We start from the raw sequence: 14,562 nt of genomic DNA, 5'->3' as shown, positions 1-14,562 counted from the left end.
TATACTGTGTAAGGATGTTTTCTTCTACGTACAATTAACCACGTCTAAACATAAGTTTCACAACGCAAAATTGTGAAAGCCACGGTCCTAAAAGCTCTTGTTTAGGCAATTATCGGTGACTTACATCACACATAATACTTTAGGATGGTAACAAAAGTTAAAGATTATGTCTCCTTGGTTTCCATATTAGCTTCATTTAAATAATAACGTCGCAAAAAGCGGATTTTGTAATTAATTTAAGTGAAGGAACAAAATAAGATGCTATGCAATAAAAACGATAGCAGCCGGCAGAGCTTAGCCGGGCGTCTATAATCGGGCGGCCCTGTGCCCCGTAATGGCCATCGGGCCAAAGGGGTTGGGCAGTTATGTCGGCAGCGGGCCGATTATTCACGTCCGGCAAATATTTGTCGCGTTTTATTGTGTAACGTGTGATATGTATACTCACTCTGTGAAATATTCTTTAAAAATATATAACTAATCTGCGACATTCAATCAAATGATAGGCAATTTAAAAAAAAATGTAGAAAATTCAACAAATGTAATACCGATGATGCAAAAGTGTTTAACAGGCATCACATGTTTCGGGTCTTGGTATTGTTTATCCTGTTTTAAATATATCTAAGGGCTTTAACACCGCATGTGCACATTGCTGCGTAAAAGGCATAAAGTAAATATTCACTATTGTTTCTGTTTTTAGATATTCCTTAAAGATGATGAGATACGCCAGCTATACGTATCCAAACGCAACGTTCACTGTCGAAAATGCAAGACATCTGATCATTGAATCTGTGTCACCTTACCTACTGAATAAGATCGAGTTTACAAGAATGGAATACTGGGTTACTTTTTGCAGAAGATAGCGATTTAAGTCATAAAATATTCCCCAACTTTATTCAAACGGAACCCATTTAATGTAATTATACGACCAATACATTCTGCATAATATAGTTTTTGTATGAATTAAATTATTATTATCCTACCATTTGTAAAGATAGACAATTATTTCATTGTAAATAAATATCAATTACATTCCTTAAACTAGTGGCATCAGATGTCACATGTACTAATGCATTTTTGAAGCTGTATTCAGCTCCTTACGACGACGATACTGGAATCAATTCATAAAATAAATTTCCGTTTATCAACAAAAGATGCGATAGGTGCGAACTTGGGTCCAACTCACCTGTACCCATAATGAAACCCATAAAGAAAGTGTACATTAAGTGTAAATATTAATCGTGTATATGCGTAATATGCCTGCATTGCTTGTCATTTCAAAACCCCTTGTTCAAATACATCCGGTTATCGAATATAATAAAATATTGTTGTACGAGCGTACCGGTGGCGCAAGTAGCGCACACCTTGGACCTGATGACATGACCTTTATAGAATTCCAATTCAAAAAGTGTGATGGTTTACTCCAGTCGCTGATATGATATGCTTCTTTCTAATGGGCTTGTTCCACTGATAACACATCATTTTGCTTGTTATTTTACAAATATATGCAATGAATAATACTCACAACATACTTGAATAAAAAAAAACAATATAAATTTACCTCGCTTTATCATAAAAAAGATAATTATAACATTCGATATCACAAGCTATATAAACATGAACGTAATGTGAGCGCACTTTCAGGAAACCAATACAATTCATGACCTATACTGCAAAGAAAGAAGGAATCTTACAATTTTCGCTCAAATAAAACAAAATAATATATGTAGAAAATTGATTTCCCTTGACCTCTCAAAAACGAGTCATCTAAAAACACTAATACACACACACAGCCCTTCATCTCCTTTGATATATTTAGTAGTCTATCAACACTAGTCTGGCCCTTGCAGCAACACACACTGAGCCAGGTTACATGTAAAAAGTACAATAAGCTCCAGTGAAGAGTGCCGATGTGATTCTAAGCTAAAGCACGTGACTTCAGATCACCAATACCTATACTTCTCCTAAACTTTTCTCTTAATTTCTCAGAAATCGTGACTTTCTTAGTTCGTTTTAAATACACCGTGCACGTTGTTCTCATGGGATATAAAACGATGTCCATTTACAATCAATGTATGTCTGCAACATAACAAGCTCGATGCCATTATCGATTTGTTTGTTTACATGGCTGTTTTTGTGTATTTGTGTGTGTTTATCTTCTAACCATTTTTTCTCCATCTTATCTCTTTTTATACGCCCAAACACATGTGCCATACGTGATCCTACATCCAATAAAATAATCTAATAACATGAGTAAAATGGCTATTTGCTTCGCTACAACGTAGGCTCAAAGAGTAAGGTCACTGCAAATTGGTATTTGTTTGTCACTGTTGGTACTGGCTTATACTAACTAAAATGTCTTACGCGGGGGGCGATAAACGCGGGTGAAGTATATCGGTGCTTTACATCGATCATTTAAAAGAACTAGGGACGCCTCACTTACACATATCCTGGGCAAAAGAGCAAATTAAACGTACGCAAATACATTATACACATTGTACCATTTATATAAATGCTATTACATTATACCATAACATCTTCAGATATCGTTCCTTGCCGTGTATTCACAGCATCCATACCACCTACATATAGCGCCCATATCTATACACATGTAGCTTCTTTGTCATTTTGAAATTGTATTCATAAAAAATTATGCCGCATTTTCTTTTTATTCGAGTAAGAGTTCACCGTGTTATGTATTGTCCGTGCCATTTATTACAATTTATATGATAGTTTTAGTCCGTTTGCAATACAGGTACATGTTTATAGTCTGTAGGTCAACATAAGTCCCAAAAAAGCTGCCTTAGATAGTTTAAACCCTATATGTTTTTTTCCCCAAACAGTCCATGTAAGCTCCCCACAGCCTGTCTGAGATAGTGTAAAGCTCTATATAGTTTTTTCGTGAAATCTGTATAAAATGTGGTAGAAGAAAATGAGTGTGCTCCTGTCATAATAGTAAATAGCGGTAATATCGATGTAGTTCCTTTTTATGTATATAACATAGGATTTATTTTAATGTCTGTGTAAGTCCCTTAATCGTTGAAATATTGGTTGTTATAAATGTCTAATGGTTTATCATGAAAATTAAACATTGGTTCATTTGCTATCTTACTTGCAGAATCAATAAAACGTCTGCATTCATCGAATTAGTATGTTCATTAGTATGTTCATCATATTATGTTCAATAATTTGTTGTAATAATGTTGCACTTCAATAAACAGTGAGTTAATCAATCTTCTGCTTTGTTGTTTTACAATAAATGTACAAATGTTCATGATGACATGGTTGTAAATATGTATAAGAAAAATATTTAGAAAGAGTTTAAAAAAATACGAAATACAAAATCCAGTTAAGCTCAATTTAATGATAAAACATAGTTTAAGTTAAAATTTAGATGTTTGTAAGTTTACATGTTGTCCATTAAAATGTACAAAACACTTGGTGAATTGACAGAAACTGTCGTTTTGCGTTGTAAAACATGCACACAGTCGTATTTTACAAAAACCTAGTAGACAATAAATATGTGAACTTGATGGAATCGATGTAAACGTGTCAAACTTCTGTAGGAGTAAAGGAATTCATCCCACAAGGCTAAACTTCGTCAGGCAAAACTTTGCATTTAATAAACAAATTCATTTGTGTATGCCTTTATATCCCATGTACATCAAGAAAAGTGTCAATTTGTAAACATTTTTCATACTGAGTACATCCCTCCCCCCCCCCCATAGGACGAAAATTCATCCGGAGGAACGCTTGTAATTTATTAATGAAACAGGCATGGCATTTTAGCACAGGAACATCACGCTTCGACGACGAATGAGAATATTAATTTAATTTAATCGATTCACAGCATAAGAATAATAGGATACTTAGTCGTTTTTAATAAGTTTAACTGAATGCAAAACATTAGCTGAACTGCATGCACTTTCATGGAAACGTGATCACTTGATTGCATTACTAAGTAAAAGAAAAAAAATGTCATGGCATTTTTTTAACGAACTGGCATGAGAGATATAACGTTGTTGTGTGTTTCATAGCGTTGTGCATGTAGATATGTTTAATAATGTAGAAAATGCTCTACTGAAGCGATGTTTTAATTAAGTGTTGTATTGAACAATTCACGAACGAGAAAAGTGTCAAAGGCTTAAAAGAGCAGCCTGTGAAATAAGGCACATGCCCGACGCCCGGAGCGTCTAAAATTCAGTTCGAGCCTATGAACATTTGCAAAAGCGTTGTCCCGACGGGCGTGTGCTTATCATGTAACCCTTTCTAATCTAAAAGCCGGGTTTGTTTAACTAAATAAGTGTATAATACGTCCCTTTTGGGCATCCGGTTACATTTGCGTACTACGTGGTTATGTCTATTATAGGTGTATTGTTTTCAACCATTGGTTTAATACATGAAAAACATAATGTTCTCATTTGTTTGTTACATAATGTTTATTCTATTGTATTCATCAGCATAAGAATATTTATGAGGTTTGACATTGCCATTTACTTTTGTTTACAATGTAAATCTTGTTTCGTGTTGTAAGACCAGGATTTAGGATGAGATCTCAAAGTCACGTTATTCTCAGTTGGTCGTTGTCGGCTCTGGTACTACTTTAAAGTACCCCGGGTTCTTCTCAGTATGCTAAAATGCACCACGGATACGGATACGGAAAATACGCTTACAGGCACCCGACCATACTTCTGAGTACTTTTTAGTATATACTCCGTACCCCGTGTACACTGTATGATACTTAAGAACACTCTTGGTGCCTAATGCTGTACCTGAACTGACATTTACCATATGCGTTCCAGTAAGTGTAATTATCAGACATCGAGACATATCATGTTCTTGAAATTGTCAACTGATCCCTAATTCCACTTATTTCAGTTTTGAAACATTAAAATAATCATTGTACAGCAAGACAGTAAATGAGGGCCGAGTAAGAATTTGTTAAAGATAAATTTTATTTCAATAAAAATGATCACAGTGTACAATCTAAAAAACATTTTTATGAATTTTATGAATTTATGACTGTCCCATGATAAATAATCTAGAATACGCTATATTTAGCGTTATTTACGACGTTCAATTAACTGGTAAAAAATGCGCTGCATATCAATACGTGGACAACGACAGTATTTTCGTATAACGCGACGGTAAAGACTAAACAAAAGTGCCCTCATTGCTTGTAACGTAGATTGTTTTAGTGACGATCAAGAGCGTTAATTCGGATTAACGATTTTTGCCCGGCATATAGAAATATGACGTAAATGTCTTCGTTATCTTTATGCTATCCAAAGAGTTGAAGAAATACGAGTCGACAAAATGATAAACGACCATGAACGTGTGTATAATGGGAATGCAATACGGCTGAAACAACTGGACTTTCACTTCCTTATATTCAATAGTAAAATCACAATTATTTGGGGGTTTTCCCGGTTTCGCCACTCGAAACAGTCCTTAAGAATTCCAAGCAAAAGCAAAGTATTGATAAACAATATTCCATATATGCGTTGATTCAAATGACACACTTACACACTCAAGGTTTTGTTCAAGCTTAAATTATCTTCTCTCATAAACACATTACCAAAAACAAAAATGACTGCTATTTTAATTAAGCAGGTCTCGGTGTTCTTTTTTATGTTAAGAATGTTTATCCAGTCTATCGTAATCATTCATTCCTTCTTGCGACTGATGTGTTTGCGTATACGAAGCGACGTCGTATGCGTCATCGTTATCATGGCGTCCAAGATGACTGTAAACGTTCATGTTGATTGGATCTGGTGCATCAAAGGAATTAACATCATCATACTCGTCACTCATTACAGCCGCGTTTTCAGCTTTTGTTACCGTGGAATCACTAGGAAAGCCGGTGTTAGTTGCTTTTCTTGACTGCAAATCTATCGTATTCACGTTCCTTTGTGTCCTTGGTATTGCTTTACTATAAGCATTAAGGTCAGCAAATTCATTTTCAAAACCCTTTACTGCACGCCGGTTTACGGCGTTTTTCCGCAGCTGATTTGGAACTGCGTACTCATAACTTTCATTTTTGTGCTCATGTTTTCTAGGCGTCTTATTTTGGCAACTTACGTCATACAATGCGTTCATGTGAACGGACACTTGCGAATTGTCGGGTTTTCTCCTATATCTGAAGTATATTAAGTGAAATACAAAAACAACTTATGCAACCTGTTTGTCGCTCAATAATTGCTCTATTAAACGCATTTAAATCTTTATGGTTCATTAACAGTTCAGTCTTAAGTATTCAGGTAATCGTTTCTGTTGAGAAAACAATGCTACCAATATAGCTACAGTTAACGCAAGGTTAATAGACACATTCCTTTTATACCTTTAAATTAATACGAAGAAAAAGGGATAGAAATTCGTACATTAATCAAAATTGTATAATTCGGAAAACGTCATGTATTTACCTTCTTTTATAAATATGAACGCCGACGGTGGTAATTAAAACGATGACTACAATGCTCATGCTAACACCTAAACCAATGCAAAGAGCGGAACCTGAAAAGTAATGCATATAAAACATGAATGTAACATATTATCTTCCCTGAGACACATGGACGATAATATATTTACATATATTTTTTATCGCATAGTTTAAAACGACAAAGGCCGAGGCCTTTTTCCACTTTAACGTTAATATAATATTTACTAAACACGTCATTAGACGTTGATGACGATTTTCTTGAGATTGGTCAATGGTTGAAAATGAATAAATGAAAAATCAACAAGGACGTGTCTAAAACTTGTATATTTGCAATCGTTGTACCGCAAGATGAACAAATACTCATATGCTAAAATGACATAATAATTAAGTGTAATAAAAAACATGCACAGTTTATGCATGTTAATGTTACACTTGAAAATTGCATGTCATTTAATTTCAGTATTATTAAGATAATATATCTTCAAAGATTTCTAAATGTTTAATATGCCTTAAAATAATTTGGTTCGGTCGTACTTCCTTACTTTCAGTGTTGTTCCTGTTTTGAAATTAATTACAAAAACGTAATTATGAATGCGTCAATTGATTTTAACTTACGAGTCGCAATGAAACAAATTAACTGTAATTCATCTATCGCTCATGGATGTATTTTGTTCATTAAGCGTCAGTGAAGTACTAAACGTTACTAATTTTCCTAACCAATCCAAGAATGTAACTGCATTCACATGTATATCAGAGATTCACCATCCTACAATTATACACTGTTTATATCAATCATGTAAACATCTAATGTTGTTTAAAATACATTTCGTTTTTACAGATCGCGTACTTTTTTTCATTCGATGCAATACAAGCTTGATACAAGTTTCTCGCATACAATAAAAACATAAAATATATAATGAGAACATAGAAGATTAATGGCATTCAGAATACCATGTTAAATATATGATTATTTACTATAAAATAGGGTGTATTTTTTTAAAGTGAGGTTATGTGTTAGTGCTTCATATAAGAATGTATAACGTTGCCGCTGCTATTTTACCTGATGAACTGGAATCATGGTTATGAACTACAGATTCTGTCGATGTATTCCCGTTGATTGACATTATTGTAGCTGTACTTGTTTCTGTGTTGTTTTGCACTTTTGTTTCAGTTTTGAAATTTATTACCAAAAATGAAAATAATGCATGTCTCAATCAGTGAACACGTGCCTTTAACTAAAAGGTCTCAAACATTTAACGTCGATTCATCTGGCGTTCATTATGTTTTTGTTCAGAAATCGTTCAACATGGAACTGCCGTGCTGAGTACCTTAGCAATCAAATAATGGTACTATCTTTAACATCATAAGCAGAGTTTCAGTGTTGCACATACATTATTTACATCAACGATGTAAATATCTTACGACATTTTAAATAAATCTGCTTTTAAATGAAAACCCGTTCTTTTTTCTTATGATGCAATAAACGTTCGGCCGATAACTAGACTTTCACTCTTACAGTACAAAAAATAAATATTAAATCAACATATCAAAGATAAAAGGATAAAGAATATCATTTTAAGTATATGAATAATGACTATTGAAATGATGTTAGTTGTATAAGTGATGTAGTATGTAAACCCTACATATACGTATTTTATTACTCGGCTGCTTCTATTTTACCTGATGAACTTGAAGCTTGACTTCGAACTATTGAATCTGTCGATGTATTTTCGGTGATTGATGTTATTGTTGCTGTAAATGTTTCTGTTGTTCGTTGCACCGTTGTTCTTGTTTTGAAATCTATTACAAACGCATTCGTTCAAACAATTAAAAAGTGTCTGCAACTTAAAATGTCGCCAATAAACATTTATCGATCGTGTAATTTTTCCGGAAGTAAGAACATGTGAAACGGTTATGCAGTGTAACTGAAGAACTGTTAGATAGGTATGTACCTTATCAAGTTATGCACATATATTGTCTTTATCAACGATGAAAAAATCTACGGCATATTTATAATTTACCCTTTTTAAAATATTGGCACGTACTTTTTCGTTCGATACAATACAAGATCTACCAATCATTTGGACAAAAAAATAAAAATATATAATAAAAATATCAAATATAAAAAAGTATATGAAAAGAACATAAAAGAATATCAATATTATAAGTGAGTATCATCATAGTGTAAGTTTTGTATTTAGTGAGGTTATTCATATTTTGAATTTCCCGGCAGCTTTTTTACCTAATGAACTGGAACTTTCGTTACGATATATAGATTCTGTCGATGTATCCCCGTTGATTGACATGGTCGTTGTTGTTAATGTTTCTGTTTTGTGTGAAACAAACGTTTGTGGGTTATTTGAAGAAGGCTGCTTTGTTATAATAGTTGATCCACACTCTGAAAAAATAAAGTACTTAATGATTGGCAATTTGTTCATTCTAAACATTTTTCATGTATTTGATATATCACTTTGCTGTAGATCTTTCATTCAAAATTATTTTTACATATGATTTGTAGAATGCGAGAACGTTTTACAAGTAGTAATAAAACAGCTTCTGTTACTTTTTAAAATATTTAAATCGAGTGTTTGTTTTAATGTAATTGAAATTAACATACGATAAACATAATTTTGCAACTATTATTTTATCAAAGTAAATAGATACCTGAAAGATAGTCTCCGCTGTAGTTCTCTGCAAATTTATGAACATGTTATATATGTATTTATACCCATTATGACCTTTGGCACAGCATGAAAACATACACTAAACTGTTTAACTGTATACCTGTACAGATAAATTACACAATATTATTCATATGCTCAAAACTTTCTATTGATGCCATTGAAAGTGTTGCAAATATGCGAATACGGCTTTAAATATAATTATAAAACAAAGTGTCCCTAAGATAAAAAAAATATAACAAGCACATACGATCTATACAATCAAATATCTCTGACATCATGAGGGCTTACTAGAGTTGTTTGTTTGATAATATCAATAATGTACTATCGAATACTGACTTTAAGGTTCTCACCAACTTCACAAAAAGAATACAGCGAAGTGAAACAGGTACTGACAAACTGAAATGTTCCACTAACGTACAACGTCCCACATCGGTCAATGGTTCTGTTACTGTAACCTTGAAACACAACAAAAACTTGTGTCTAAAGCTGTGTCTGTCATTCAACGTATTTTACAAGATAAAAACTCGCTGTTTAATAATAGGAAGTGCAATCATATGTCTAATTTATTAACATTTGTGTAAGAAATGCAATGGTCGGTATAAAAACTTAATATCTCAGAATTTAAGGATAGACACGTATAGATGTATACTCCTACATTAAGAGTGCTTTATATTGAATAATTAAATGTTAATGTTACAAACATGTACGTTAACATGTACAAGCATAACATTTGCGCGATAACAAATGCCGGACGTTTTTATTCCTCTTTTTTATGTAAATATAAACTATAACTGAGTGTGGGTATGCACTTTTTTATCGCTAAATTTCTCGAATTACATAAATACATGTAATATGTCCACAGTAACCTCATATGTACAGCATGCAGATCACGTGTTTAATGCAGTATAAATTTTATCAAACGAGCTCCAACATACCTGTAAACACGTAATTCTGATATGCGGTTCTAAGCCAGTAGTCACCAACAGTCATTTCTACTACTTCTGCTGCTGAGTATGTTTCGTTACATTTGGACGCTTCTTTCCAGGTTCCAGTCTTTACACTCGGCTCTAATTGTGTTATTTGTCTTCATTTTAAATGCATATTACAATTCATTGATGTTTCATCGCTGTTTTAAGTGAAAAACTAGAGTAACATATGGATTAATTGTTCCCCATATTTTTATTTATACACTTAACTTCTTAAATCTACTTAAAAAAAGTTCAACCCATGGCTGGTCATTTTTATCTGTTTTCGGTAACGGTAAATATTATTTTGGTAACAATATTTACTTATTTCTTAATTATTTTCAAGAATCGCCGTTTACGAGACGTGTTCACAGATTTTCCCCCCTTTTAAATCTCAATAAAGGAATTCACTCACAAACTTTATTATTTAAAAAAGCTTGAAAAAACAACAACAAGAAAACATAAAAATAAAGATATGCTTGTTTGAGGCTCGAACCCAAAACTTCAAAAAGCAAAAGGTAGAGTGCTATGTCTACACGACGCCGGCTTTTGAAATTGAACGGTAGTTCAATTCTATATTCGTTATACAATTTTTTTTCTTATTTCAATACATATGTTTCAAATGAACGGACATGCATTTTTAACAAGTTTATCAGAAGGATCGTAAATTGGCTTGTTTAATCATATTTCACAATTTTTTTTTTAATCTATGACTTTAAAAAAATCGCCTTGTCAAACTGTGAGCATATCTCATAAGTTCTATAGACATTGGTCTCATAAAAGTATGTTCGTCAAAAAATGTTTATGTAACACATTTACTTTTCCAAAATTAAAATTTTAAGGTCGCCGTGGTGTAATGGATATGGTCTAACGGCTGGGAGGTCACGGGTTCGATTCCAACCGTGGGAGAGTTGTTTAGATCTCCCCCAAAGACACCAAGTACTGGTTCTTGGCCCAGGAAACGGCCTCCAGAGCGTTTATATAAGCCTTAGGCTTTCAATGCAATCGAGCTAAAATAATTTTTAAACTAAAATTGAAAATTGTGTTAACTAAATGTGTTATTGGAAGACAAAGTGTCGCAATTGATCAAAACTAGTATGGTGCGTTGAAGTACCGGTAAGCAAAATTTGATTGTATGATTACCAAAAACACACACAGGCGGAACAATGAAAACAAATATTTCAACAGTTAATCAACAGTTGTCATACGTGTCATGTTGTGGTCGCGACAAATGTAATGCTTCATTTCGTCACAATTTCCTGACTTTATCTGGCTGATCTGAATGATTAAGCCTTTAGTTCGGTATTCACACTCGATCGGAGAACCTGATAAACGTACTGTTAGTAAGTATAAAATGCATTTTCAACAATGACTTCAAAACTTATAAAGTTTAGCATTTAATATTAAAAATTAAAAATTATTTTTTAGCTTGTAAAAACAAATGAAGAACAAACATCTTACTGGCAGTTTCAGTCCATGAAGCATAGTCGGCAGTCCAAAACGATCCATTCAAATGTAGTCCCGTCAGCGACAATTCTGTGCTTTTACCTACTAGTGTGCCCCTTAGTTGTAGGCATTGTGTCATAGCATAAATCCAACTTTGCGAATGGAAGTTACACATGATACGAGCTGTAACAGTTAAATTGCTGTTTACGTAGTTAAATAAGAACAATTCCGTAGTTACCTTTGAACAGCACATGGTGTTTGTCAAATTTTAACATCAATGTTTAACGAAGATATTTCACACTAATATTCAAAACCAATTTTTAACATTGAGTAAATAAAGGAAATTGATAACCGTACGCCATATTAATTTCCTGAGTTAACCTGTAGAATCTGTGCATCAAAACATGATTTAAATGTTAACTATGAAACCAGATCGTTTCCATGTGCATGTACAAATTCAACTTTTCACCTTATTCGCGATAAAAAATAAGCCATACATTTTTAAATCTGATTCATTTTACTTTAAATTACTGTAATTTGATTTGACAGCTTTCATTAAATGTTTAGATTTCTCTTATTGAAATACGCATTCGTAGATACTATGAAGAAATAATAACGCATTACTCAAACACTTACCACTAACATCAACATAGGCCACTGCCACAAATATAAGGAGAACCCTTACGTACATTTCACTTTAAACACTCCTGGTGTAGATCGAAAAACAGTTCATTTACGTTAAACGAGCAATATAAAATGAAGCGGAAGTTAAACAAGCTGTCAAAGCGTTAATTTATACATTTAGGCCAGAGCTTATCAGTAGCGGTGTATTTATATGTGTTCTATGTCATCGGCTTACAATGGCAATAATCAAATTTATCATATCACTACAATGATATCTGTCTGATAAAACGCTGAACATTTCTTTATTTATCCTACAGCTAAATGATTTTATAAAAGATATTGCGAGTTGTTAGATAAATTTTAGGTTTACGAAGCAACTAACCTATAAACCTGTAGTACATGTTCATAGGGATTACTTTTATGCCTTTCTCTCCTCGTTTATTTTTTCTTAAATTTGGACTTATACATGAATGTTATTAATGTTAACATTTCAAATCAATGTGCCCAATACAAATAAAAACCGTCAGTTACCAATCCAATGCAGAGTGTCTTTAAATTGACAGAATACAAAACAAATCGCCACACTTCACGCGCTTGTCTGCTAAAAACTAAAAAACTGATCGGCACGGGCAGTTAAATCAGGGTTTCCCTCGAGTTAACCAGACACTCACCAGCTTCTCCGACTGCAGCATTGTTGGAAAAGATTTTATTTCATTACACTGCTGACGAAATCAATTGGTTGCGACATTCAGACAAGGGACGCTAATGTATGCATATGGAACGCACTCGTTTAAATTATAACAAGTGTGTGGTAACGATGGATTATTATAGTACAATGTGAATAATAGATCTAGTGTTGGAATACATTACTTGAATGAAGCTGGTTTTACTGCATTTTCGATTTCTTTTAAATGTCGAATTTACTCGAATGACGCGATTTTTTGCTGAGCAATTGACGGATTAAGAAGTGCCAGTGGATTGTTCTTTTACTTAAAATCGATGATAAATTAAAACGGTATTTATTTATGAATTAGTCGTTCTTTTGTCAGTCGATCAAAGAATGTCTATCCACAAAGAAGTGCCTAAGTACACCAAGTGTTATGAAATGGAAAAGATGGATTTCGATGAAGAGATGATGCGTGCAGAATTTAAACTCATCATGGGAACAAACAAAACTTGACGAGCACAAACATGGTTATTACACAACTTTGGTGAGCAGAACAAGCGACAGTAGATGTTTAACTTTTTTATGCTAGTTAATAAATGATGTATAAAAAGGAAAGTTGTTTGTAGACAAAAATGAACAATATCGGCGGGGATAAATGTTGACTCATGCTTTACGTAGGGGTACACATTTTGTAAGTTAACAATGGCAGCCAATTTTGTTTTTAGTATTTGGCAGTGGTGACAAAATATTTTAAGTTAGAAATTTGCCGTCTGTGTACGGAATCCGGATAGTGCCATCTATAATCTCGCCCTTCTTTCATAAAGGACGACACAAGACACACGAAGCGATACACGATATTTTGCGCGACAGTCGCGGTGACGCACGATATATTGCGCGACAGTCGCGGCGACGCACGATATTTTGCGCGACAGTCGCGGCGAGGCACGATATATTTAACACGATTTATTTTGCCACTACTGCACATTGTGCGCGACAGTCGCGGTGACGTACGATATTTTGCGCGACAGTCGCGGCGACGCACGATATTTTGCGCGACTGTCGCGGCGAGGCACGATATATTTAACACGATTTATTATGCCACTACTGCACATTTACGTTGGAGGTCACAATATACCAAAAGATTTCCTTAACAAATTCAATGTAAAACCGACAACTTCAACGAAAAATAAAGTCAAACTTTTGCGCGTAGACAACCCCATACCCATACTTTTTCTCAAAGAGCATATCAAGCCGAATGGATTTAAACAATACAAAAAGATAGGTCATGCAGTATGTAAGAAAGAACTCGATGCGAATCAACGGTCACTGTTTTAAGGCCACCTTTTTACCGGCTGATCTTAAGTTGATGAGGGTTTCCCGCCATCTGTCAAAATCTCATGTAGTCTCCAACCTATTAGCAAAACACTGAATGTGTAGTATACAACAATGTTTTCCCTACCACATGCACACAGAAATATTCAAAAATAAAGTCATGGCAAGTGCCCATACAGAGAATTGTGTCTTCAAATAAATGACGTTCCATTCTTTAGAGGGTATAGCATTGAACACCAAAATGATTCAGTATATTGTAACCTGGAGACGCTAACATGATATTTTAAAGTGTTATCGGATACCCCATCCGAAAACACTTTTAAGCTCCGCCCATTAATATCATTTTTTTAAACGCTGCCCACATTTGGGTTCACCATTATTTTGTGCAGCGTTCAATGTTTGTTTAGT

At 33.9% G+C, this 14,562-nt stretch overlaps 1 protein-coding gene across 5 annotated transcripts; it reads right to left on the bottom strand.

Moving 5' to 3' along the window:
* Positions 1-5,368: 5,368 nt before the first annotated feature.
* LOC127842587 (uncharacterized) lies at positions 5,369-12,324 on the bottom strand. 5 transcript variants are annotated; one of them, XM_052372158.1, is made up of 11 exons: positions 12,221-12,324; positions 11,547-11,714; positions 11,294-11,422; positions 10,056-10,187; positions 9,471-9,575; positions 9,101-9,127; positions 8,679-8,834; positions 8,117-8,236; positions 7,497-7,595; positions 6,420-6,510; positions 5,369-6,136 (listed from the first exon to the last, which is right to left on the bottom strand). In XM_052372158.1, the coding sequence occupies exons 2-11, from the start codon at positions 11,704-11,706 to the stop codon at positions 5,632-5,634; spliced, it is 1,524 nt and encodes a 507-aa protein (XP_052228118.1). In that variant the 5' UTR covers positions 11,707-11,714; positions 12,221-12,324; the 3' UTR covers positions 5,369-5,631. The 5 variants fall into 5 exon arrangements, with proteins under 5 accessions (XP_052228118.1, XP_052228116.1, XP_052228117.1 ...); XM_052372156.1 differs by having other exon boundaries at positions 12,168-12,311; XM_052372157.1 differs by having other exon boundaries at positions 11,294-11,410; positions 12,168-12,311.
* Positions 12,325-14,562: the final 2,238 nt, after the last annotated feature.

This window comes from Dreissena polymorpha, chromosome 8 (assembly GCF_020536995.1).
Source record: "Dreissena polymorpha isolate Duluth1 chromosome 8, UMN_Dpol_1.0, whole genome shotgun sequence".
Lineage (NCBI taxonomy): Eukaryota > Metazoa > Mollusca > Bivalvia > Myida > Dreissenidae > Dreissena > Dreissena polymorpha.
Note: the sequence above shows the minus strand (reverse complement) of the source record. Positions and strands in the feature narration are given on the sequence as shown.